Source organism: Ceratotherium simum, chromosome 5, assembly GCF_057802395.1.
Source record: "Ceratotherium simum simum isolate JZ-2026a chromosome 5, ASM5780239v1, whole genome shotgun sequence".
NCBI classification, from domain to species: Eukaryota; Metazoa; Chordata; class Mammalia; order Perissodactyla; family Rhinocerotidae; genus Ceratotherium; species Ceratotherium simum.
In genome coordinates this window covers 71,214,030-71,241,820 of record NC_141904.1, presented here as the reverse complement: position 1 = coordinate 71,241,820, position 27,791 = coordinate 71,214,030, and the positions used below count along the sequence as shown (strand labels likewise).

The 27,791-nt window shown below is 38.6% G+C and overlaps 1 protein-coding gene across 2 annotated transcripts in view; it reads left to right on the top strand.

Moving 5' to 3' along the window:
- SHQ1 (SHQ1, H/ACA ribonucleoprotein assembly factor) overlaps positions 1-27,791 on the top strand; it is a 95,446-nt gene that overhangs the window by 46,732 nt on the left and 20,923 nt on the right. For both annotated transcript variants that reach the window (XM_004419923.3, XM_087431347.1), the window contains exon 10: positions 4,764-4,884. In XM_004419923.3, the coding sequence (XP_004419980.2) occupies positions 4,764-4,884 (121 nt within the window). The remainder of the gene's footprint in view (positions 1-4,763; positions 4,885-27,791) is intronic.

Genomic DNA, 27,791 nt, shown 5'->3' with positions numbered 1-27,791 from the left:
ATAAACATCCTCTTTTTGCTTTATTCTTTTTGGCTTCTTGTCTTGTGTAGCTCAGAACTTTAAAGGGCAGAACTAGATACCCAGAAAACCACAGCCTTATAGCAGCTGTAATGTACCAGTTGTTGAAAAGAAATTTAGCTCTTACTATATAGAGTTAGCAATTTATATTATTTTTCCTATGCTGGCTTTTAGCCAGCAAAAACATCCACTATCCCGATGATCTCCTAGAGATGGGAGCCATTTCTTAAGTGCCTCCGACCATGAGCTAGTCTGTCAGTGAGAGATTATTGCCAAACCTGGTCTGCTAATAGGAAGATTTCAGATAGCCAATGGATTCTAATTTAGAACAGCTCAATCTTGTCTCTTTTTAAAGATGTATTAACCTGAAATGCCACATCTGTCCAGAACAGGAAAGCACATGGTTCTTAGTTTACCTTCCCTTTAAAGGAAAGCTGGAGAATGAGTAGCCAGAGAACGTGTTAAATACTATTTACTGCCGACCTGCTTGTTACTGTTATCTTTATTTATTTTATGTTGTCATTGTGTTTCTGTGTTGTCATTACACAGTCATTTTCCCTGAGGTAAAACATTCATGGCACTTGTCATTTACAATACCAGGATACTAGTTTTAAACTGCCTTTGTGAGTGAACAAGAGATCTTGGTCCCAGAAGCCTTTTTTCCACAGCTTGAGTTGGCTTAAGTGAGGACCAAGTGCATCATGGAGAATCCCTAACTCTTTGGGGGTGTAACATCCTGGAGAGGCCTGTTAGTGCATTGCTGCAATGAAAATAGTGACCGTGGTTACTGTGCAAGGTACCTTCTTTTTCCTGCTTTGGACCAGGCAGTGAACTGGCTGAAAATGGTCACCTTCCTGCAGTGCCTTTGAGCAGAAATAATTCCCTTGGATTTAGGCCTGAGCAGTTTTTTTATGCCCACGTGATGTGCGACGAGCCCACTACTAGATAAAGCCCCACAGGAGCCAGGTACTTTGAGTCCCCAAAGGCTTCTGGCCACTGGCCCTGTGACAGCCGGAAGAGGGCCAGCTTTTTCCTTGGCTGATAGCTGTTAGATAAGTGGTTGACAGCCTGAGAGAAACAGCAGTCAGGAGAAAACAGACTTAAAACAAAGCTTAGTGCTTCCTGAGTCTCTTGGCTCTGATGCTGTAATCGTCTATGGTGATTTAGTGGGAACAAAAGAGATCAAGTAACACCTTGGGTAACAATACACATTGTTGAGGGGAGGATGGTTTTAATGTACTTTTTGTTCTAGATTGTCAACTGCCAGTAGCTCAGTTCTCTTTTACCATATTTGTTACATAGCATACTGTGAAAATTGTTTGAATAAGACATAATGAAAACACAGCTTTTGAAGAGCGCATAAGTTTCCCTTTCAAAACTGCCTGGCATGTGGTTTTCTAAAGTTCCCTGATCTAAATATTGATTCTCAGTTGTTCAAAAATACAATTTAAAGAAAATGTAAACATGAATTTAAGAATGTTAACATTCTTTGTCAATATTTCAAGGGTTGGCCATGTAGTCGAGGAGGTCTAATTTTTTGTTAAATGTTGATTGTGGAGAGTTTTGAAAATAGGGGAAAGTGCAAAGAAGAATAAACACCTATAATCCCGCATGTAAAACAGTGCCGGGCACACAGCAGGCACTCACGTATTTGTTCAATGAATGTAGAGACGAATACCATTAATACCATTTGGGTATATTTGTGTTTAAGGGTTTTTTCCCGTGTGTATTTGTTTTTTATTTTTTTTAAAAAAATAGGGATTGAAACATGCAAGTACAATGTAACTTGTCTTTAAATTTTTGAAGAATTGATTATTTTTGACGTTGCTTTTATTATTCTTTTGTGATAACTGGAAGATTTGAATTTGCCTGTGGCCTTTAGCAAGGGGCAGCCTTATTTTAGGCCTGTCTGCTTCATGAAGCTATATACTTTCATTAGGTAATGGTTGCTTTGGATTCTCATGAAATATATGACCGTAATTTCATACCCTTCTTCATAAAAGTCTCTGGAGTGGGTCTTTTATCCCTACCACCCACACCTGCGTTTAGGCCTGCTCGCCTCAGTCCTGTCTGGTTGCATTCATCTCCTCCTCCTTGACGCAGACTTCTGTCAAACTCACCTGTTTACTCCCCATTTCCCTACTTGAACCATCTGCTCCAGCCAAATGGTCTTTCCCTGTTCTTGCCCAGATCCACCCCATTTTAAGTCTCACCTCTACTCTTTTTTCACACTGTTCCAAGCTGGCATACCTACCCTTTTTCTTCACTCACTGAATTATTTGCCGTGAGGCTGGGCTCCAAATCCTGCATCTTCTGTTAACCTGCTTATGTTAGTATGGTTCATGATCTTGAGAGGCAGTGTTCTGGGATGTCACTCTCTAGAGGAGCTTATACACGTTTGAAGTGAATAGTTTGTTTTTTTGATAAGACCTATGGTTGACTTTTAAAAATTTAAGTTGATAATTATCGTTAAACTTAACTCTTTCCCTCATATTGCACCCTACTCCCCAAAAGAGAAAGTAAGAAATTGGCATATGCTTACCCTGACATTTTCTTCTCTGTGGCAATTAAAACTGTTCAAAAAATTCTTACAGTTTAGTTAGTCCTCCCATGATTTTCTTCTATTTGGATAACGTGGCTAACTTGGTTTCATCACTTCTGTGAGTTTGGAGTATGTTTCCTCCTCTTGTCATCAAACTCTGCCTTCAACGTTACCTGCTGTAATTTATAGTTAAAATAGGCCTGCGGTGGGGGATCCACGCTGATCATTTGCTGTAGTTAGCCTAGGCCACTTTGATAAGTCACAGCTTTGACCTCAACTAAACCAAATGTAGTTTTAGGTCTTTTAAGTATTTAGTTTTCTTAACCAATCGAGCAGTGGAGCTTTTGTTGGCATTCTTCCCATCTGCATATGAGGAAGCCGCATAAATATTTTGAAAAAGGCATGGCCCCTGCTTTGAACTTATTACCTACTTAACTCTTGAATAATAAAAATGTGCTATAGACTAAACGGGCGAAGAACATATGGGTAGCATAGCACAGCTGATAGCTTCTGGAGCCGGTAAGATCAGAATTTGGTTTCTGGGCCCTTAACTCAGTGGCACTATGAGTATCTTACTATCCTTGAGCCTCAGTTTCTCCTTCTGTGAAATGAGCAGAAGAGGTTATGGGGAGGATCAGCTGAGTTTCCTTTCTACTTCTTTACTTTGTGGGGTTTAGTCAAGAGCTCTGATGACTAGGGAGGTCAGCCCAGGCTTCCTGAAGGATGAAGACTTGAGCTAGGCCTTGAAGGCAGGCTCAGATTCCACTAGGTCAAGGGGAGAAAAAAAGGCACTCCAGGTGTGGGGAACTAGTTGTGCAAAAGACCATGGACAAGTCCATAGACCCTTGAAAGCGTGTGCTGGGAGGGGACTTGATGAAAGCCATGCGTAAAAAATGTGTGTCAGAGGGCTCGAGGAGAGAGTCTGGAATCTGAGGGATGAGGAAGAAAGGGATGTTATAATCTAGTGATGAGGGTGTGAGTGAGGATCAGTGGTCAGGGAGTGGTGCAGAGAGGGCAGCTACAATGGGTATTTCCAAGGACAAATCATCAGGGCTTGGTGTGTGAGGCTATGGGATGAGAAAATTGCAAGAGTTTAAGTGGGTGTTTACTGTGTCCTTCATTTATACATTCTTAAAATACTTAAATTGAAAATCCGCTGCTGCAAGTTTCTGTTCTAGGTATCGGGGATTAACCACTAAATAGAACAGAAGTCCCTGCTCTTTTGAAGCTTACTTTCTAGTGTTAATTGTGTTAAAAATTTAGTGGCAGCAATTTGGGCATCTTGAGATGTCATTATCCAGCTCATGATTCTTTGATCATATCTAAAAGTCAAGTGGGAAATGGCAGTGAGAGCATATCTAGTATCTTCATGAAATCAGTATACAGTATTTTCGTGTTTCAGGACTTTAAAATAAGAATAAAACAATTAAACTGAAAAAGCTGTATTTTATAGATCAAAGGAGGTGGTATTACCATAGATTTAGTAATTTGCCTTATAGGTAATAAATTTTAGGGAATGTGAAGTTTGGAACACCTAGGGAATTGTTGTTGAGTTGTGAAAGATTCCTTTTGTAGGCTTTGGTTGGGATTAAAATTAGATTCGTTTAACAACCAGGAGGAAGTAATTAAATTGAACAAGACTTTAGTACTTGATGGCTTTTTTCCAAGTGATTTTGTTGGCATATTTTTGAAGTAGTGCTATGATATTTTAGTTTTCTTCAATTCTTTAAGGTGCAAAAATTTAAGTTAGTATTAGGTAATTCCTTGACAACAAATGTTGACATAAGCAATAAAGAGATTTGAAAACTAAAACATGATTTTCCCTGGTATTTTGAAAGCTTGAGTTAGAAAACATTATCTAATTAAAGTTATGATGCATTTAAATATTCGTTTAGTTAGGAAAACTTCCCTCTCTTTTATTTAATGTACCTAGTTGTGTTTCATCATGTTTTTATGGTAACGACAATTAATCAGCTATAGAAATAGAGTATAAGGATTATTCATAATTTTTAAGGAAGGAAAGAAAGAAAGGTTTGAACCATATAGTACAGATGAAATTTCATGGAATAAAGGAATATTAAAAACAAGGATTAAGACTCTGAACTGCTATAAATATATTACCTCTCAGTAACTGAATTTCTCAGTTAAAAAAAATCAGATGTTTTTTCTTAAGAATGATTTGATTTTTTTACATTTCCTTCAGGTAAAAGTGCAGTTTTGAAGTGTCTACTGGATATTCACAAAATTTTTCAGGAAAATGACCCAGCTTACATTCTGAACGATCTCTACATCTCAGACTACTGTGTGTGGATTCAGAAAGCCAAGTAAGTTTTGAGTTACTTGCGAATTTTACATGCTCCCGTTTCTGAAACACCTACTTACCCAGGACGAAGAAAATGAAATAACCTGGGGGATAAGTTTTAATGAAAGAGAAACCCCATATAGCTACCAAACCCTTGAAGAAGTGACTGGATCAACATGGGGAGCTTGGTGAACTTGGTTAGGGAGGAGGTGCAGGTGGCAAAAAGTTAATTTTACCAGAAAAAACTGGTACAGCCTGGAAAATTGGTGTTAAAATAGACAGTTGTGAGTATTCATTGTTATGCTGTCCAATATGAAATCTCAAGACTAGGTATCCAAACCTGTGTCTGTAGTTAACTTACAGTGGGGTGTGAGTGTGTGCGCGTGCACGTGCATGCTTGTGGGCATGTGTGTAAACATCATAGGACACAAACCTCATCACTTCTAATCACAATGAGAGCTGTGCATGCATTGGCTAACCACTGGCTTACAGAATTCAGTATTCAGAGTTAAAAAATACAATCTTTGGAGCCTAATAACAAGATTCTTAGTAACACATGTATCTAAAGGTCTAAACACTCACAAATGGGCTCCTTGCACTTGTTATGTAAAATTTTTAAAAAGTGTTTATCATTGCCCCACTCAAGGAACCATATTAAGTTTAAAAATACGGTGAATTTTCATTTGTGAAGGGATTCTTATCAGACATGCCTGTATTATCCATTTCAGTAATTGCGAACATTCTTGATTGGAATGATTCTTAGGTGCTGTAGGAAATGGTGGCACAATATCCTTTGTGACTTAGAAGAAAAGTATCGTTCATGACTTAGAAGAAAAATAATCATGGTATTTTTACTGTTACTGCGATGATCGGTAAATGAATGCTTTAGTATGGCTTTATTGCCTTTTCTGAGTGAGCCATTATATGGAATTTATTTTTGATTTCTGTTCATGGGGAAGAAATTATATTGCAGAGTGAAATAAGAAAAAAATTTGAGGTTATACCTGTTGTAAGGAAAATGCTGAGGGACTGCTCAAGATAATGCCTAACAACATACAGCAGGTGGTTTCAGCATTTGTGTTGGAAATCTAGATTTCACCAGATGGAAAATTGCATGTTTAACCCCTGAGGTCATAATGGCATGTCATCACTTCATTTGATCCTTCTGCTAATTGAGCTTATCAAATACCCTGCTGCCATTTCCTGTTGTTTTCATAATAAAATTAAATTGAAATAGTCTATTTGTGTGAGTTTAGGTTTTCCTTTTTACACATGTAATGAGCATGGAGGTTTGTGCTAGGATCTGATTTCTCTGAGCTCCTCCCTTCTCTCTTTGTGGCATTCCTTATTAACTAGAGAGAAGATTGTATTTCATTGAAGTAGAAGGGTGTGTGCCCTCAAGTTGATGTGGGGATTATTAGACTTTCTTTCTCCTAAAAAAATTTTTTTCCCTTGGTTTTAAGTTGTAGGAAGTGAAACAAAATTCTTAGGTTCCTCATAATTGTTATGATAATAGTAATATTTTAAAAGGGATAATGTATTGGGAAGTGAGATAGGAGAGAAACGAACAGGAACTCTTCAAATTACTTTGGAAGAATTTATTCAACTTTACCAATTTGCCCCCCCCTTTTTTTTTTCTCCCCAAAGCCCCAGTAGATAGTTGTATGTCATAATTGCACATCCTTCTAGTTGCTGTGTGTGGGACGCGGCCTCAGCATGGCCGGAGAAGCCGTGCGTCAGTGCGCGCCCGGGATCCGAACCCGGGCCGCCAGCAGCGGAGCGTGCGCACTTAACCGCTAAGCCACGGGGCCGGCCCCTCAATTTTACCAATTTGAACGTGACTTTTCTTTCCCTAACTAGGCTGTGTTGTTTTCACTTTATACGTTAAATTTGAACTCTAGTCTAGCCCAGCTATTTTTTTCTCTCCGTTTAAAATAAGACATTTGTTCCTTTATCTCATTTTTATTCAGTTTTCTAATTTCATCCTTAATTTTTCAAGCACAAAATGATTGAGCTTTCCAGTATCATCTTACTGTGAATTAATTATACTGCAGCACATGTCCATGGTTTTCAGGCCTGATTTCTTCCTCACCCTTCACCTTCTGGTTTCTTTGCCATATAGCTCTGTCAACGAAATCTAGCACCTTATTTTTATGTTTTAAAATAGTTCTATGTTTTCCTTAGCCTTTGTTTGATGTTTTTGATTATAGACATATTTCGGAGATATCACGAGTTTGGTTCCAGACCACTGCAGTAAAGCGAATATTGCAATAAAGCGAGTCACATGAATTTTTTTGTTTCCTAGTGCATATAAAAGTTATGTTTACACTATACTGTGGTCTGTTAAGTGTGCAATAGCATTATGTCTAAAAAACCAATGTGCATACTTTAATTTAAAAATACTTTATTACTAAAAAATGCTAATCATCATCTGAGCCTTCAGCGAGTTACTGTAATCTTTTTGCTAGTGGAGGTTGTTGTAAAAAACGCAATATCTGTGAAGTGCAATAAAGCAAAGCGCAATAAAACAAGATATGTCTATATAATAATAAAGACTGTGAAATTTTATTAAAATACCAGACAAGTGCTAAATTCTGACTAGCACAAATGACAGCATTCCATTTTTACAGTCAGACATTTACTTTGGCAAAAACTTACTGGAATGTGAATAGCAAAGTCATTCTTATATTTAATTAATGAAGTTAGGGCAACAGTTATCATAAGTTTTGCTTTAGTACTAGGTAGTTATTTTTCCTTGTGATATCTGTGTCTTATAGAGCATATTTGCAAATCTTAAAAACTGAAGCTCCTGTATTCTTATTCATAGTTGCAGACTCTGCAAATTATGTTTCTGAAAAGGAACACTCCCTGCTATCCTTCACTGTAAGCTTCATTGGAAGTTTCTAGTGTGGTGGCCACTGCAGCAAATGCTCCCTGGGTGGCAGCATGAGGAAGAGATTTGCTTGGGGTCATATAGCTTAAGAGATAGGTCTGTGATCGTCTCAGGTCTACCGGGTCCAGATTTCATATTTTTCCAGATATGCCACCTAGACAAGCAGTTGTCTTTACCCATGGTATGTGGGGGAAAAAAAACAAAGAAAAGAGCACTGCCTTTAGAGAGCTTTTCCTATAGGAAGAGGGATGAATGAATCATTTATCTTCCTCCTGAGTGTTCCCGTAGCACTTGGTTTAGAGATCATTTGAGCACATCTCATGCCTGCCTCATTTTATAGTAATTTTGGTACAGATCTCTTTCCCCCTCTAAAATTTTAAAGTCTGTGTGAATGAACGCCTACCTGTCTGGGCCCATCACAGTCCTCTGTGAGCACAGTAAGTTTTAGTTGAATTGAATGGTATCTAGTAGAGCCAATTAAAGGACATTTCTCATTGTTTAAGAAAAATTGTAGCACTCTATAAACTGTGAGTTGGCTCTAACTTATTTTAATTGAAGTTGTCAGCTACGTTCAGTTATGAGATTTCCCCCTTCCCGTGATTTCTGTCCCGGTGGGCTGCACTCATCAGTAGCAGTGATAGTTCTGACCCTTGAAAGTTTAGCAGTTTACACCCTTCTATAGAAGCTGGGGTGGAAAAGAATGAACTGTAAAGTATGTTCCAGCTCTACTGCTCATTGACCATAAAACCTTAGCAAGTCACTTCATCACTTCATCTAATGTAGCCAGTATTAGTATTTTAATATTTCCTCTAGTTATTTTCCAGTGTATTTTTAAGCCAGTGGAAATAATACTGCACATATCATTTTGTAACTTGTTTTATACTTATAATAGTACCTCATAAATCATTTTCTTTATAATATCCGTAGCATAGTATTTTTAAAAAATAACTTAATTCGTTCCTCATTATAAAAGGCGTATATGCCCACTGAAGAAAATTTGATACTGTATGATTTTAATGCATGGTGTATTTTGAAATGACAAGGGGTCAAGTAGGGTATTATTTTGTTTTTGCTACATGGAAAAATTTTGGTGGTTTCTTTTTTTGAAAAATGAAGTTAAAATCTAAAATCCTGGCTATCTTCAGTACAAGACTGAGCTTGTTGTAAAGATTTTAAATCACACTTTTTTGGGGCCAGCCCAGTGGCATAGTGGTTAAGTTCACGTGCTCCGCTTCAACGGCGCGGGGTTCGTGGGTTCGGGTCTCGGGCGCGGACCTACACACCACTCATCAAACCATGCTGTGGCGGCATCCCACATACAAAATGGTGGAAGACTGGCTCAGATATTAGCTCAGTCATGGTCTTCCTCAAGCAGAAAGAGGAAGATTGGCAACAGATGTTAGTTCAGGGCCACTCTTCCTCACCAAAAAAAAAACATCACACTTTTTCTCTCTAGTATAGTTTTTATGGTAGGTAGTTGTGGGGGAAAGAAAAAACAATATGTCTGTGAGATGCTGAACGTTTTTCCATTGAACTGATAAATAATTTACTGTAATACTTTTGGTGCATTTGTTTTCTTCACTGCTTGTTAGCATACTTTTTCCCACAAATGAAGTCTTATTTTGTGACCCTTTAGACACTAATGTGGAACATTTGTAGAAGGAAACGGCTCCATCACTGAATAGTTATATCTCATTTGATAAATCCTGGACCTCAGTTTTTTCAGTTGTGAATGAACATAAACCATTTCAGCAGTGAAATCGTAAAATTTTAGAAAACTTAGGACCTTATCATTGGTTCATATCGCTTCAGTTGCTTCCTCCATGTGTGTGCTTTGGTAGGGGTAGCGTTATGCTCCTGAGAACAGCATAGATCTCGTCCTGTTGGCTCGCTCTTGTTCCTGGTTTATCTGCTAAAAGCTGTGGGAGTGGGGGTAACTCATTTGCAGAAGTAAAACATCAGCATTGAATATAGAAGTGGAATTATGTATTTTTTCAACCACTAATTATTATTTTATTTTATTTTTTTTTAAGATTTTATTTATTTGTTTTATTTCCCCCCAAAGCCCCAGTAGATAGTTGTATGTCATAGCTGCACATCCTTCTAGTTGCTGTATGTGGGACGCAACCTCAGCATCGCCGGAGAAGTGGTGCGTTGGTGCGTGCCCCGGCCGCCAACAGCGGAGCGCGCGCACTTAACCGCTAAGCCACGGGGCCGGCCCTCAACCACTAATTATTGAGCCTTACTATGTGCCAGGTACTGAGGTAGATGACGGGGGTACTCTGGTGACGGAAAGACACGCCCTCCTAAAGCTGATGTTATAGTGGGGAGTACGGATGTAAGGAGAATATCATGCTGTAGCCTGAGAGTGGCTACAGTGAGGAAGTATGGGTGGTGTCGAAGCGCTTAGGGGGACACATGCCTAGTCTTGGGGTATAGGAAACAGCTTCTAGAAGGAAGAGTTGAAGCTGAGAGCTGAAAGATCAGTAAGAGTTGTTCAGATGCAGGTGGGGAAGCAGGGGTGAAGGATATTTCAGACAATAGGGACAGAATAATATGGCCCTTTTAAAGAGCTCAGAGGCTCAGGATGGGTGGATCAGAGTACAGGAATGGGAGGAAAGAAATGAGGCCAAGGAGTTCATATGGAGCCTTGGCCACGTAAAGATGTTTGGACTTTGTTCTGGGAGAGTGTGGAGCAGTTGAAGAGTTTAAGCTGTGGAGTGTCTGTGTGAGAACGGTGATAAGATTTAGATTCTGGGGAGCTCCATCAGGTCGCATTGTGGGGAGTGAATCGGAGTGGTATGGTGCTCAGTCTTGAGATTGAAAGACTGTTAAGAGGGAGGGTGATCCAGACAAAAGGCAATTGTAGCCTGAGTCGGGGTGGGGAAGGAGACTAGTGGTCAGATTTGAGAGGTAGATGAGACAGGCCTTAGTAATTGATCGGATGTTGGGGGAGAGGAAGAAGAGTCCAAGATGAGATCCAGATTTTGACTTGGCTGGTTAACTGGGCTGTTGGAGGTGCATTTGCTGAAATTAAATAATATTGGAGAGGGTGTAGGTTGCAGGAGAAGCCAGAGGGAGAGAAGATGAGTTCTGTTTTAGAAATGTCGATTTGAAGTCTCTAAGGAATACCCATCAAGAAATAGGAACATTTGGATCACAGCTGGAAAAGATGTATGGAGAAGAGTTTGAACAAAGAAGGGACATGAATTAATAGCAAAACATAAAAAATGGTATCTGGTTGCATAGTATTACACATATGAATATAATAATAATCAGGAGGGGATGCATTCCAGGCTGGGAAAATAACATCATGCAGGGGAGTAGACAAGTAAAACATGTAAGCAACATGGTAAACAGATTTCCTAGTTGTAGCTATGGTGTTTTGGAAGGGCAAGAACGGATGTGAGGCTTTTTTGCATTTGGATCACAGTTTTATCTCTCCTTGTAGACTCTTTATTATTGAATGAGAGTCTACAGTTAGCCTGGGGTCATGATGTTTTAGTAACAGGGCCAGATATGAAATCCTTATTTCTCCATTCTGCGTGCTAGAGACCGTGTCAGCTTTCTTGGCTTAGGAATCAGTTGGTTACGAAGAGAAACCCACTCAGACTTTTATATTAAAATTGAGGGCTTTGTTAGGAGGCTGCAGGTTATTTTCTGGATCCCAGGTGCTGAGAGTGCAGCTGGGCCCCATGAGCTCAAGTCATGACGTGAGGCAGCTGGCTTACTCTCTGGTGACATATGGTCTCTCACATTGCTTTTTTCTGCAAGTCGCTGCCACTCTTCTGTCTTGATACACATGGGGGAGAATGGCCATTCCACAGCTCTGAGTTCATGTGTCCCTAGTTTCAGTGGACATGGACTAGATAGAGTCCCTTATTGGTAATTCCAAGGGGGGAAGAATATGGTTGCCCAGCATGGTTCAGTGTCTTTTCCTGGTCTAGTTGCCTTGATCACAGTGGCCTTGGGGCAGGGGTGCCCCCTAAAGTGGTACACACGTGGCCCCATGATCCATTCTGTCACTGGTCAGTGACATTTCTCAGAGAAGGGTGCATGTGGGGCATGTAGACACCTTAAGAGGACACTGCTGTAATTCCACAGCACTGTTCTGAGCCATAGCAGGGAGAGCTGTGACACCTACCTTCACCCATGTCACTGATGTTCATGATAAAAATACAGTATTGAAGATGATTTCAGGGGTCTTAAATTCAGGCCTACCAAATGATAATCAGACACTCTAGGTGATTTTACTTTTGTATGGGAGGTTACTTCTCTGACAAATAGTAAAATGTTAAGTGTTACATTAGCTGCTGATGATTGGCATATAGAAATTTTAAGAAACAATTGTGTATAATTTCAAGCAAATTAAACCTCCCTTGAATTGACATCATTCTTGGTAAGGTGCTTATTCTGACATGTCAAGTTGCTCTGTAGTTTTACTGTTTATTTTTAATTAAATCCACAAATTTATCGTGGATGGGAGTGGGTTTTATCTCCATAAGGAAAGATTAGTACATGCCAGTATCCATTCACTTGCCTCCCACTGAAGTGTGGTTTCATATAGAAAGGATTTACTTAATGGTTCTTTACCTTATCACCAGGAGTTCAGCAGTGCCCACTGGGGACGGTTGCTCTTCATTAGACTTCTCTTACAAGAAATGTGCCAATAAATCATAGGATTACGAATGTTCCTACAGATTTCAGACTAAAATAACCCTGTGTAAAGATATGAATGCTCCCTGTGACTGTGTATTGAGAAACTAGCAAAAAAATTATATATCTGAATATCTAAAGTTTTGTGGGTTTTTTTGTTGTTCTTTTCTGCTTGTTTTGTTTTCGTTATTTGCAATTTCTATCTTATTTTTTTTCAGGTAAACTTTTTATTTTAGAATAGTTTTAGATTTACAGGAAAATTGTGAAGATGGTACAGCGAGTTCCTGGATACTCCACGCTCAGTTTCCCCTATTATTAACATCTCACATTGGTATGATGTATTTCTCACAATCAGTGAGCCATTATTGATACATCGTTGTTAACTAAAGTACACAATTGATTTAGATTTTCCTAGTTTTACCTAATGTCCTTTTTCTGTTCCAGGATACCACGTTTTATTTTGTTTTTACTGAGAACTGGAACTCAAATCAGTAATGCTCAGTTTCTAGAACATTTTGATTATCCAAGAGCTTAAAAAGTATTGAAAGGTAGTGAAATATTATTGAGATATTAAGATGCCTGAAGGGCTTAATACATAGAAACATTGTAACCACCGTGAATCCAGACCTTGAAAAAATAGCTTTGGCATGTTTGAGAATTTTTAGAAATTTGGAAACAATTCATTTATCACTTTTATTTCTACATATACTGTGGGCATCATGATTATGATATATTAATAAAAATAGAGAAGGTTTGTAAAAATAAATTGGGCAAGCCTTTATATTTTCATATTAATTTTCTTAAGGTGGAGGGGGTTAAAGGAGAAGTATGAATAGGAGTTCTTATAAAAAAGATAAAAATTTTCAGAGGTGCATAGGCAGCTCCCAGACTGGAAAGCGCCCTGCATTTATGGGTACATGGAGGCTGCGTGTGGCAGGCCCATTTTAGAGCTGTGGCTGGGTGGCTATGTTTTGTCTCTGTCCTTACTCGTTTTGGTCCTGGATACTTGGCTCCAGACTTCTCAAATCTTTGGTTTTGGCTCACTGGAGCCTTGGCTTCTTACAGGGTATAATTAGCTACTGTGTGAGCAAATTGGTATTTTCCTTCACCTCCTTGTTCTCGTGTATTTTTGCACGTTAAAGGTCTTTGGAGGATTCTCCTTGGAGGAGACCCACAGGATCAAGTGAGTTCGGGTGGGGATTGATTTAGTCAGGTTTTGTAAACCAGTACTCTCTACTTCACAGAGAATGTTCACAGGGCTTGGATTGTCTTCACAGCTCATTCAGAGAAGAGGCTTACATTGATTAATGTGGCGTACGTGTGGTTATCGTACTTAGAAAGTGCTGTGTTTAAGGAGAGCTTTGTCAAGAGCGTCCTTTGAATGGAGTCACAAGAAAGCTTTTTTAAAAAACTGACAACTTCAAGTACAATTTCCTTTTCTTCTGCCTATTATTATTGAAACCCAGTCCTTGTTATAACATAATTATCTCACCCGAAGCCAGCGGGGAATCACTGCCTTAATGTAAGGGGTGTGAAGTCCCCTAAATAAATAGAGGATTAATTACCTTCGCAGCATGTTGTGAAGGTGATGAGATTGATTGTGATCATTTGACTTGTCCCATTTCCTGTTCTGACTACTCTCCTGAATAAATAGAAGCTGGGAAAATAATAAATAGAGTTATGGAGTGTATTGTTGCGTCTGGGGTGGGCCGATGTTGAGAAAGGGCCTCCTTGAGGTATAGTTCCGGATTTTAAGTGATATGATATTTACTTTAGATAATTTTTATCATTGATTATTCATTTACTCTCCTCCATTTAAGCAGCTTTCCAGGAAATAGTTTTTATTTCAAAAAATATAGATATTATGAGTATTGAGAGAATTTGACAGATTGTATTGTAAATGGATGGATGTTAGCAAATTTCTGATCTATTTTTAGATGTTTTCCCCTTAGTGCAGCCTTGTGGAAGGTTTAAACTAAATAAAATGTTAGCTGTTATATGTTTGTGTTGTCTTTTCCTCATAGAAGCCTCGTGCTTTTGTTAAACTTAAAACGATAAATTAGTACTTTGAAAAAGTAGATCATCTTTTCTATTTTTATTTTATGTTTGTCTTACTTCCTTTTCCTGGAGAGTTTTATAATATTGTGAAATTGTGCTTTCGATTTCTCCAAATCTTTTATTGCAGTGGCCTCCAAGGTGAGGGGCACTTACCCCAGGGAGCACACAACCATTTTTTTGGAGCACAGGAAGACTAGAATAGACCTATCTATGTTTATTTTTTAAAAAAGAAATTCAGCTTCACTAACATTTAATTTATGGATTGATGGCAAAAATTATGTTTTGTGGCTACCAAACATTTTTTAGCGATGGGACACTTGATCAGAAGTTTAGAGGAACAACCATGCTTATTTCCAAAGAGAAGCACATACATTTATTCTGAAAGCCTGAATTATGGCAGAGGAAGGATCGTCTCACCTAGAAATTGGAGTTGGGGTTCAGGGACTCGCGTCAGTCTCTGCCAGTTGCTTGAACTTAGTTGAAGACATAGAAACTCCACTGCTGGAGCTTGAGATTTTATATCAGATGGGAAATGTTCCCTCCTTACGCTAGTTGTGTGTTCTGTTTGCCTAGGGAAGAGAAGGAAGGCCGACTTCTGACTGCAGAGCCTTTGTCATGATAACAGCACGTATTTCTTGGGCACAAACAACTTGGCCTTATTTAGTCTCTGCTTTGGGGATTTTTATGTGTTAATGTAAAACATTAAAGAAGAAAAAGCCGACTATCATTTTGAGAAAAAAAAGAATGAAATTTGAAGTGGACAATCATATGTCTGGGAGTAGAGTATAGTGTAGGTTTAATCTCAAGATGTATGATTCCATGATTTCACTGTAAATTGCTGATCCAATGAAAAAGGGCCCAAAGAAATCTGGACTATGAATGTCCAAAGGGCAAAGGTCTTATTCAACTTGGTACCCTGGCACCTAGCAAAACGCCTGTCCCTTATTAATGACACTCAGTAAATGTTCATTGAACTGAGAATTTTCTTACTAATTCAGTAAAAAGCTTCAATGAAAAGCAGTCTTACTCCTCTTTACGCAAAACTAACCCTATCTCTTCTAGGACCTTCAATGTATGTCCTACTCTTCATATCCTAGTCACAAAACAAGGATATATGCACTTACCTACACAGATGATATGTCTTCAGATAAATGACAAAGGAAACATAACTTTCTGTGAATGCTTGCTTACTTAGGTGTGAGAAAGTCAGAATGGGTTGGAGATGTACAAGAGAGAGGGACAGAGAGAGAAGAGTGTGTTGGTGTTTGGATCGCTTGCATGTCACCTACATGTTGAGCAGTATTGGCCCAGAGGGTAGTGTTGGGACTGCCATGCAGCTTCTCTGAGGCTCAAGAACTGACCATCCCAGGATCGGCACCCATGTGCTGTCCCCATGTCTAGAGACAGAGAGTATGAGCTGAGTGAGAAGGAAGAAGATACTCCAAACCTTGAATTCTAGGACATTCCCCAGGTCATCATCACCAAATTACACACCTGAGCGGGAGGCAGATGGAGTGATGTGCTATGTAACTGAAGGATGTCAGGAATAGCCGTTCAGTTTAATCCTGTTTCCCATAGGGAGATGCCTGTGAATAACAGAGCTTCTTAGATCAAACCACGTTTATCTGAAATAGTTATAATTATAATTATATTTAATATTTTAATAATTATAATTAATAAATTATTAATAATTAGTATACAATCATGATTATAAATATTTCTGTTTTTTATGGTTCATTTGTTTAAATGGGTTTAGAATCTGATTGAATCCAAAATTTATTGAGCGCCCGCTGTGGCCAGCATTGTCCTCAGTGCTGGAGATAAGATCAAGGTCAAGATTTCCGCATCGAGGAGCCCACTCTCTAGGAGGGTTAACGATGCTGTACTATCATGAAAAATCATAATTGGAAAGCTAAATGGAAAAAGTAGCGTATGTAAAGCTGGATGTGCTGAAGTGTTCTAATCACATTAAGAAATATGTCTTCACAGAACAAAAATCCTAGAAGGAAGCACATTAATGTTGATAAAAGTTATCTCTGGTTTGTAGAGTCATGGGCAGCTTTTCTATTTTATACTTGCTTTTTTGTATGTTTTACAGTGAACATGTATTTTATTTTTTTCCCCAGACATGCATTTTAAGAAATTACGACGGTGATGTAAATGCTTGTTGTAATTTTTTTTCCTCAAGTATAAGAGAGTGTTACAGAACTGAATAAAGTAAAAAGTGTGGTGGTCTGCACTCAAGGCCCAACTAAATAAATAAATGAATGGAGAAAGAAAGCCCTTATGCCCTGAATGAAATGAAATAAACGTAATAATTAGATAATACTTCGGTGCTTGTTTGAGATTTCTCACATATGAGCTTAGCATTTAAGTCAAGTAGTGATTTGACGTTATTTTCAAATGTGTAGTTTCGTTGTTTGGGTGCACTATTTTATTATTTATATAAAATTACATAACGGAAAAAAGACACTATACCATTAGAAGTCTATCGTGCATGTGTTCTCAGTTTTACAGTAACACATCAAGCGATCGAATATACCTCTGATACCATGGCGTATTTGCCCTTCGTTTAGTTGCACTGTTGTTAGTCTTGTGATAGATGAGATACCACTTTACATCACAGATTTGTAATTATGTGGTGTGCTTTAAATGACAGAGTGAAATGTGAGAAGTGATATCAGCTCTGATGATCTTGTTTTTTCCAGCTCTCTCTTGCCCTATGACCCCAGGCCACGTACATGCCCGAAGTTGTTCTTTGGGGTGTCAATTTGATACCTTACTAGAACCCAAAGACACTTTCTTTGAGCAAAGAATAAAACACCTTCTCACATCTAGTATTAAGTATTCTTGTGTCAGTCCAAGTAAGCTTGGCAGCCTGTTTAGATTTTATTTCTATCCTTGGAGTGTCCTAAGGCTTCAGGAAAATAAGGGTTTAGTTCTTATTGGAAGACATTGACTTCATTTTCAACTTGATGTTTAAAATTACAGTTGTCAGCATATGTCCTGTATACTTGTTTTAATGGACACAGCAGTTAAAAGGATTCCACTTAAGCTGTCTGAATAAAACTATTGGCAAAGGATCTCCACTCTATTAAATACTGGATTAATTATAAAAACCAAGCTCTCAGAACTCAGGGAGTTGCGAAGCTTATGTTCTGGACACAGCAGCACTACACATACTTAGGTTTCAGAAGCTTTATTATAATCCGTGATTTCAGATGGAAATTTCAAATCTAAAACGTTCACAGGATAAATACTGGGCTTATCTTACCTTTTTATCAGAAAGATCCAGTCTTGCTCCAGGTTTGTGTGACAGCATTTTTTTGTTTTTGTTTTTAAACAAAAGCTACACAGATCTTCCCGTCATCTGTGTAGGACAATGTAACGTGTTTCCATTGATCATACTTTTTCCAAGATCACCTGCCGGTGTAAGATGGGCTCGCCCCTTGAGGCTTGGGAGTCAGAGGTGATGCCATGTATCTACTTTGTTTCACATCTTTTGGGGGCTTGTTATCCTAAGTGGTGGTAATTGTAGTTTTTAAGTTGTGACTGCTTTAGGCTTGAGTATCTGTTCATCCATCCATTCATTCATTCAACAAATAATTGTAAGTTCCTACTGTGTGCAATGTTCCGTGCTGAGGTTCTGAGCCTACGATGGTAAGCAAAAACCAGACATGGCCCCTGCCCTCATAGGGCTTATGGTCTAAGGGAAGAGAAATGTTAGTCAAATAATCACATACACAAAAAGTAAAATGAAAACCTTGGAAAGTGCTGCAAAAGAAAAGATTCATGCTGCTCTGAAAGCACATGATAGCTGGCCTAGTCTGGTGGGGAGTTAGGAGGAGGGGGAAGGTATGTCAGGGACGCTTCCCTAGGGAAATGTTTGCTTTAAGTACTGAACTACAAGTTGGAGTTCACTTAAGAGAGGTGGTGGACTTCAGGAAGGTGTAGTAGGACCACCATGTGCAGAGGCCCTGTGGCAGGAGGGAATTTCGTATGTGTTCAAGAAATTGAGAGAACATAGGGTGTTCAGCCAGGGTGGCTGAAACATAAAGAAAGGGTATATGTGTGGGAGGTGGGGTGAGGAGGGGTCAAGATGAGCCTGGGGGTTTAGGCAAGGCCCAGACTGTACAGTACCTTCTAAGTAATGTTAAGAATTTCTGTCTTTATCCTGAGAGCAGTGGGAAGCCAGTGAGGGATTTTAGGCGTATGATGGGAGATCACTGGGGCTGTGCGAATTGTGTGTTAGCCCAGTTAGAAAGATTCTTGTGAGGGATGAATGTAGCTTGATCAGGGAAGTAGGGTTTAGGACTAAAATGGATTTGGGGAGAGAGGGAGGGGGCAGGCTGGAAGATGATGCCTGGGTTTGTGGTTTGCACAGTTGAATGAATGTTGAGACCTAATTTAGGAAAAATAAGTCTCAGGCTGTTGGCTTTTGTTATAGAAATTCTTCTGTTTACACAACTTAGCCTCTTTTTGGGTGATCTGAACTTTAGTTCATAATTCTGGGTAATGGCTAGTTTTCTTTGCCTATTATTGTTTCCTTTATTATTTAAAGGAACTTTTGGACTCAGTTATCCTTGAGTTACCTTTTGTCTGCCTTTTTTACATGTTTATAGAGTTTAATTATTTTCTTAAAATATTTTCTTTGAAATATAAAATATATACAAGAATACATAAAATATATATGTACAGTTTAAAGAGTAATAATAAACTGAACATGTGTGTACCTACCACTAATTGTATGAAACAGAATATTACCAGTTTCCTGGAGGCTCCCTATGGGACCAGTCCCAATCATATTTCCCCCCTCCCTCTGGTAACCACAACCCTGAATTTTGTGTTTCAAAATTTGAAATTTGTGTTTCAAAACCTTGTTTTTCCTTATAGTTTGACTATCTATGTTTGTATCCCATGTTTGGTTTTAGTTTTGCTTCTTCTAAACTTTATGTAAATAGACTCATACTGTATGTGTTCTTGTATTACTTGCTTCTTTCACATAATGTTTTTTCCTTTTTTTAGATTTATTCATGGTGATCACAGAGGTGTAGTTTGGTTTTCTTTCCCTGCTGTGTACTATCCCATTGTCTGAATATACAGTCATGTGTTGAGTAACAATGGGGATACGTTCTGAGAAATGCATCATTAGGCGATTTCGTCGTTGTGTGAACATCGTAGAGTGTACTTACACAAACCTAGATGGCATAGCCTATTACACACCTGGGCTATATGGTACTAATCTTATGGGACCACCGTTGTATATGCCGCCCGTCGTTGACTTAAACATTATATGGTGCCTGACTATACTGCCGTTTATCTATTGTTCTGTAGATTGCATTATTGATGAATCGTTTCCAGTTTGGGTTATTAGGAAAATACTGCTCTGAACATCTTTGTTCATGTTTCGTGATGCACTTGTGCAACTTGTTGAGTAAGCTCTATATCTAGGAATGGAATTGCTGGGATTTGGGGGATGGTTGTAGGTTACATTTTACAGGGTAATACCAAACTGTTTTCCAAAGTGGTCATACCAATTTATTTTAACTTATACTCCCATCAGCAGTGTATGAGAACTTCCCTGGGTCAACCTTCATGCCAACACTTGTGTTGTTGAAAGTTTAAGATTTGACAATCTGCAAGGGTATGAAAGAGTTTCTTTCATGATTTTTATTTTCTTGATAACTAATGAAGCTGAGAATCTTTTCATGTATTTATGAGCCATTTATGTTCCCTCTTCTGTGAAACATCTGTCTGTTGTATTGCCTATTTTTCATTAGGGCTATCTTTTTCTTTTTGATTTTTAGGATTCTTCTGGTATTCTGGATACCAGTCCTTTATTGGTTAAATATGTTGCAAACATTTTCTCCCAGTTTATAGTTTATCTTTCAGTCTCCTTGTAGTGTCTTCATAAACAGAAGTTTTTAATTTTAATGTTGTAAAATTTATCAATATGTTCCTTAATGGGTGTGCTTTTTGTTTCTTATTTAAGAAAGTTTTTATGATGTGGATGTCATAAAGATATTCTCATATAGTATCTTCTAAAATTTTTGTGCTTTTGCGTTTAGCATCTAAGTTTTAGTCCACCTGGAACTGATTTTTGTGTAATTTATGAGATAGGGATCCAGTTTCATTTTTTCCCATATGGATAACTTTATCCCAGCTTCATTTATTAAATAGTCATCCTTTCCTCATGCATCCTGCAGTGCTCACTCTGTCATACATCAAGTTTACATATACACGGATCTGTTTTTGGGCGGTCTGTTCAGTTCCACTGATTTACTTGTCTATTGTATGCCAATACCATACATTCTTAATTACTGTAGCTTTATATCTTAGAATCAGCTTGTCAAGTTCCATGAAAAACATTTCGATGGGAATTGCTTTGAATCTATTAAGTTTGGGGAGACTAAAACATTTAGTCTCTTTCCAATAACGTGGTATGACTCTCTAAGTTTTCTTTAATGTCTTTCAATAAAATTTTATAATATTTTCCTTAAAAACTTTGTACGTGTTTTATTAGATATATTGCTTTATATTTTGTGTTGCTATTGTAGATGATATTTTTTAAAAAATTACTTTCAAACTGCTTGTTTAAGGTATATAGATATGTTAATTTACTGTTTAATATTGATTTTTGTATCCAGCTACCTTGCTTAACTCTATTATTAACTCTTATGTATAAATTCTGTCCAGTTTTCTGTGTAGGCACTAGCAATGCAAATGACAGTGTGATTTCTCCTTTTCTAATCTTTATATTCTTTCTTTTTTTTTTTTTTTTCATCTTATTGTACTGGCTAGACCCTCCAGTACAGTGTTGAAATAGTGGTAATGTACTTTCCTATCTTGTTCTTTATCTTTAAGAAAATGCTTTCAATAGTTCACCATTAAATAAGATGTTTGCTGCAGGCTTTTGTAGATAGCCTTTATCAAGTTAAGAAAGGTTCTTAATAGTCTTAGTTTACAAAGAGTTTTTGATCCCAAATGGTCATTGCATTTTATTGCGTATTTTCCCTCATCTTTTGAGATGATCTTAAGGCTTTTCTCTTTTAATCTGTTAATGTAATGAATGGCATTTATAAAATTTCTGACTTAAGTTAGGCCTTGCTTGCCTGGGCTAAACCCATCTTGATTAGGATGTATTATTTAAATACAATGCTGGATTTGGTTAGCTAACTGTGTGTGTGTGTGTGTGTGTGTGTGTGTGTGTGTGTGTTGCACATATTGAGAGAGAAAGAGAGAGAGGAAGGCAATGGGAGGGAGTGAGGGGAGGGAGGTGGGCCCATAATTCTCCATTCTTGTGCTGTCCTTTTCCAGATTAGTTATCACAGTTATGCCAATCTGATACAGTAAGTTTGGGGAGTCTTGCCTTTTTTGTTCTCTGAAATAGATTATGTAAGATTGACGTCATCTCTTCCTTGATTCTTCAGTAAAATTCGCCCCAAAAAGCCATCTTGACTTTTTCTTTCTGAGAAGATTTTAAACTATTCATTCAGATTTTCCAGTTGTTACAGGACTCTTCTGGTTCTTTATTTCTCCTTGAGTCAGTTTCGATAGGTTATGTTTTTCTAGAAATTTGTCCATTTCATCTAAATTTTCAAAATTTTCTGGCATAAAGTTTTATTTCTTCTTATCTGTTTTTTGCTCTACAGCATCTGTAATTGTCTTATTGTACATTTCTAATATTTATGCTTTCGCTTTTTTGTTTTTTTGATTAATCTTGCAAGAGAGTATATTTGATTAGCTTATCAAAGAACCAATATTTTGCCCTCTTGATCTGCTCTATTTTTGTTTGTCTTCTATTTCATTACTTTTTGCTGTTATCTGTATCATTATTCCTTTATTTTGGGGCATTTGTTATGCTTTTTTTTTCTGATTTCTTATGGAGGTGCCTAACTCATTAACTGAGCCTTCTTCATTTAAGACTGTACATTTTCCTACAAGTACCTGCTTTGGATGCATCTTACAGGTTTTGAAATGTACTGAATTTTCATTATTATTCTATTCCAAATATTTTCTTATTTTACTCATGAAATGTTTAGAAGTATATTTCTCCTTTCCAAGTATATGGGTTTTTATAGTGATATCTTTGTTGTTGATTTCTAACTTCATTGCATTTCTGTCAGAGAATTATACCATTCTTCTGAAATTCATTGAGATTAATTTTATGCCTAGAATGTAGTCGTTTTCAGAAATTTTAAAGCTTGACAGTAATGTGTATTCTCTGATTGTTAGCTGCTGTATTCTATATCTGTCCATTGGATGAAACTTGTCAATGGGGCTAAGTTTTTTATATCCTTACTGATTTATTTTGTCTGTTTCATCTGTAAACTTTTGGATTGAAAGAGGTGTGTGAAAATCTCCTACTGTGTTGGTGATCTTGTCATTTTCTTCTGGTAGATCATAGTCAATTTGCACTTTATATTTTGAGGCATGTTATTCATTGTTATCAGTTAATAATTGTTGTATCTCCCTGGCAAATTGAAATGTTTATTATGTAGTGATCTTGTTTATCACTACTAATGCTTTTTTGCCTTAATCTATTTTGTCTGATATTAATATGGAGATCCCAGCTCTCTTTTGGTTAGTATTTGCCTGGCGTAATTTCTTTCTGTCCTTGGAGGAGTTAGTTTTTGTGAACATGGCTTCAATAAACTTTTGGTGACTGGCTTCAAATTCAAAGATAATTACAAAATCTTATATTTTTTGTATGTAAAATATATACTCTGAACATATGATATAAAGCTGTGATGAATCAGTAATTTGGGAACCAGTTGTGACTTGATGTTTTGGGGCTTTTGGTCTTATTGTTAGGAAGCTTGACATGTCACGTGGGTTCCCTGATTCAACTGTGTCTGTCCTTGACTCCCCACTGCACACTGAATCAATCACCAAGTCCCTTTAATTCTTCCTGTACAATCTCTTTCATTTGAATTCCTGTTTTTGGTCTCACTACCTTTCCTTTAATTCAGGCCTGTCTTTTCTTATTCCTGCCCGAGTGTCCTCTGGCCACCAGAGCCTCACTCCTCCTTTTTTTCCCTACAATAATGGCAGTCTGGTCATTCTGAAATGCCATTTTGATATGGCTCTCTTGCTCAGAAGTTCTCGAGGATCCCCCCTTGCCAACAGGATAAAAGTTTAAATGCCTGAGCTAAGTTCAAGACCGTCAGCATCCTCTTTCTCATCTTTTATGCTTCATCTCTCTTTCCTGCTTATCGGGCACCCTCCCTCTTTCTTGCGTTTCCCAAATTTGCCGTAAACTTCCGCTTTTCATTGCTTCTGTGCGTACTATTTTCACTACCAGGAATGTTACATTTTGCATGAAGCTTTCTCTAATGACCCCAACAAAGTCACTTCTCCATTGTAAGGCTTGAAGCTAACACTGACATCACTTTTCTTGCTGCTGATCGTCTATAGTTCAGTCAGTCATAGAACTGAAATGTCTAGCCAAATCTTCTCCTTTGCGGACTTTTATTTCTTGGATCAATTCCCTCTGCACTGTTGGTACCATGTGATTGCTTGGCCTTGTCATGAACAACTCTAGTGCCTGGCATTTCACTAATGAAGGAAGGAGCCTATTCTACTCTGAAACACCTTAGGTTGCTTAAAAGTTATCCTTTAAATTGGACTGAAATCTGCTTTCTTTATGTTAGTTTTAATTCTGAACCCATATAGAATAAGTCTGTTCTCTCTTCAAATATCTGTCTTCAACTATCTAGAGGATTGCTGTTGTATCCCTTCTAAGTCTTCCAGATCAGCCTCTCTGCCTTTAAATTATTCTACCAGGTCCAAAATTTCCGACTCTTTGCCCTTCCTGGCCTCTTTTTAGGCAGACTGTACTTTGTCAGTGCCTTCCCCCTGACCCCCTTCTTTGGTTGATGCCCTGTTAAAATATCCTCCAAGTTAAACATAATTCTCCAAGTTTGGCCCAAAAGTGGAGAGGAGCTGTTGCTTTTGTTTCTGTGAACATTACTGTGTTCATGTAGTCTAGGAGCTCACCTACTTATCTTTGGAAACCTCAGCACACTACTTATTCTTAATTTGCCATTTGCCAAAGCCCTTAAAATTTTTGTCTCAGACATTGTTGTTTAACTGTAATTCCTCTTCCGCATTGGCTGCTGGAGAACGTCGTGTTTGTCCCTGTTTGTTTTACCTTGTTGGATTCAGTTTATCCCATCCACCTCTTTTAATTTTTTTGGAACTGGAATCTGTCATCTCGCTGTTCCTGATCTTTTCACCTTTGTAAGGGTGTTTGTAAACTTGACTCCTGAAATCCAGTCAGTAATCATTTTTGGAGCATTTTCTGTAAGCTAAGCACGAGGTGAGGCACTGGGGAATTGAAGAGGATTAGATAAGGCTTCTGCCCTTAAGGAATCAGAACGAACATTCTATGTTTTTGCCTAAAACAGTGAATAAATGTTGAATGAGGAAGTCTGACATCAGAACTTTGCACTCTTCCACTAGATACCCACCTTCAGGTTGAAATTGATCTTACCAATAAGTTCAAATTTGAGTCCAGTCAGCTTCATAATCATATACCCCATTTTCTGTATTTTCCCGTAACGAAGCCACAGGAGATTGTCATATGCCTTCTTAAAACCCAGGCATAGTCTTTGCACAGGGCTCCCAGACTCAGGCCAATCTAAGGGATGGCATCGGTTTTCATGAACCCATGCCAGTTCCTGGGGGTCACCATTTCTTCTCTTAACTGCCTACAGTTCGTGGATTTTGACTTCACCGTGGTTTCATCACTTCCTTCTTCGCCTTTTTGAAAGTTAAGCAAGATGCATTTGCCTCTTTCCTATCTTCTTTATGGATGTTAGAGGCTAGAAACATTGTTCTGATTCCTTCTCCGGTTATTTTTTCTGTGATCAGCAAAATACCTTTTCTATTAGTATTAATCTATGTTACAGTTTTTGCCTTCCATAATAATAGCTATAATTTTATGATACTTTCTGGGCATTTTTCCTTTTCTTCATCATTTTCAGTTTATTGAGCAAACTGGCAGCCCTTGGTCAAACTGAGAGAGAAGCAAACTCCTTCTTGGAACTTCTGAGGTATAGTCTGGCCCAGGCCAGGCCCTGATCATTCTATTATCTTAAGCCATGATCCACAAAGCCAAGTCCTGCTTTTGATTTGAGAAGATTGAGGTCAGAGAGTTGTCCCTTGCCATTAGAAATATAGAGAGACCGTAGAGTATCATAATTAAGAATGTGGGAGCCAGTTGGCTGGCTTTTCTGTCTGTATGACCTTGAACAAGTCATTTAAACTCTGTGCTTTAGCTATCTATAAAATGGAGAGAATTAGGAAAATTAGCTGAGCTAACATATGCAATATGTTTAGAGCATGTTAACACAGAGTAAGTAGTCAATAATTGGTTTGCCAACAACAGAGCGCCATTGATGCAGTGCTTGCTTAACAATAACATTGGCTGAATCAGGCAATCAGTCCATAAATATAATAGCTTACTGCATGCCAGGCGTGGTGCTCAGTGCTCAGACATTCATCATCTCTCTTCACCTCACAGGCTCCATATGAATTTGGATTATGTTCCCATTTTATTATGGCCCCAGGTTACACATATGGAAACTAAGGCTCAGAGAGATGAAGTAACCCAGGCCTATTTGTCTTCAGAGTCTGAGCTCTTAACCACCTTGCTGTGGTCAGTCAGTCCCCTGTCATCTTCCAGAGTATGTGACAGCCTCCCTCCCTGTTAACGCTGCACACTCTATTGACGAAATTCCAATGTAGTTTCTATTATTGAGCACTTAGTCTAGTTTGGGAGATAAGATATGCAGATGGCAGAATTAGAGGCAGAGTGAACCCCTGCCTCATTGCCAATGATACAGTCATAAAAAAGATAATGATTCAGAGAAGGGGGATCTTGGGGTGGTCTATAAGGCTTAGTGGACTAGGAGTCTTGAACCAGGAACTAAAGATGGGTGGGATCTGACCAGGCACAGAAAGAATGGAGGGAAGTGTGCTAGGCAGGGACACAACTTGAGGCAAATCCCCTGGGTGTGGGAGCAGTGATAAACTGGTCACACTGGTGTAGCAGGTGTGTATTGAGGTATATAGAATATGTTAGAGAATTGGGGAGATGAAGCTAAGTGTGAAGAATGTAAGAGTTGCAAGCTAGTGGCCCTTGGATCACATTTAGCTCTCAGTTTTTAAAAACTTTGAATCGGTTGTCAGCACTTAAAAATTGGAAGATTTTATGTAAAAGGATTTACAGCTGCTCTTGAAATAACGGAAGTTCTGGCAGTTGCTAGGCCCACATCCCCACATGGTAACAATTGGCTAGAGCTGAGCCCAGCTGTCTCCATTATGTGGGACAAGTGCTCTCCGTTCTGCCACAGACCCCCGCCCCTCCACTAGACTCCATCTGCGTGGCTGGTGAGGGCAGCAGAGTTTGTGACCTTGGCCGAATGGATAAGGGCGCTGATGCTGGACCAGAGGATCCTGTACTTCCTTCCTGCCACACTGCAAGCTCCATACAAGCAGAAGCTCTGCTTTGATTGTGTGCTGCTGTACTGCTAGAGCTAGCAAAATGCCCAGCAGATATTGGGCACTCAGTAAACGTGGCACCTGGCTGGCAGCAGTGACCACATTCTAATGTCCGATCAATTTTGGAAACCCTGCATTTTGGAATGCTTAGGAGAAAACAGACTGATGAGGCACACACCAGTTGACCTGGTGGCTCGTTTTGAACTCTGTTTTTAAAGCAAACTGTGGATGACCATTAAGCAGCACATAGGCTGCTTATAAAGTAGAGAAGTCTTTATGTGTGTCAAGGAAAAACGTGCTGGTCATGCGTTGCTCTGTTTCCAGCTCCGTTCCTGGACAGAGATAACTATCCTGTTGTTTTCTTCTTTGGATCACACTAAACAATAGGAATAGAAAATGCATAAGTAAGGCTTATGGCACATACTATCTGCCTCACTCAGCAGGGCACCAGCCTGTCAACGATCACAACCAGAGCTCCGGGCTCTATGTGGTTTAGCAAAAACCTGTGAAACCTAGTTGCTTTTAACTAGGGATGTGATCTTTATTCCTGGCTGCTGATGGCTGTTCTCCGTCCTGGTTTAGCTGTGTTCTTGTTTTGTTTCTTTCTTTCTTTCCCTTTCTTCTGTACTTGGTATTCCTCAGGGCGCCGTCTGAATGCACCTTGCCGTTGGGAGCATTAGGAAAGAAGAAAGTCAAACCGCCTCTACCCTCGGGCTCCAGCTCTGGAAAATCAAAGCCGAGCGGAGGCAGCTCTTCTCTGCCTGCAGCAGGGTCAGCGATTTGTGTAATAATGTTTTCCAGTCAGCTTATCTCTG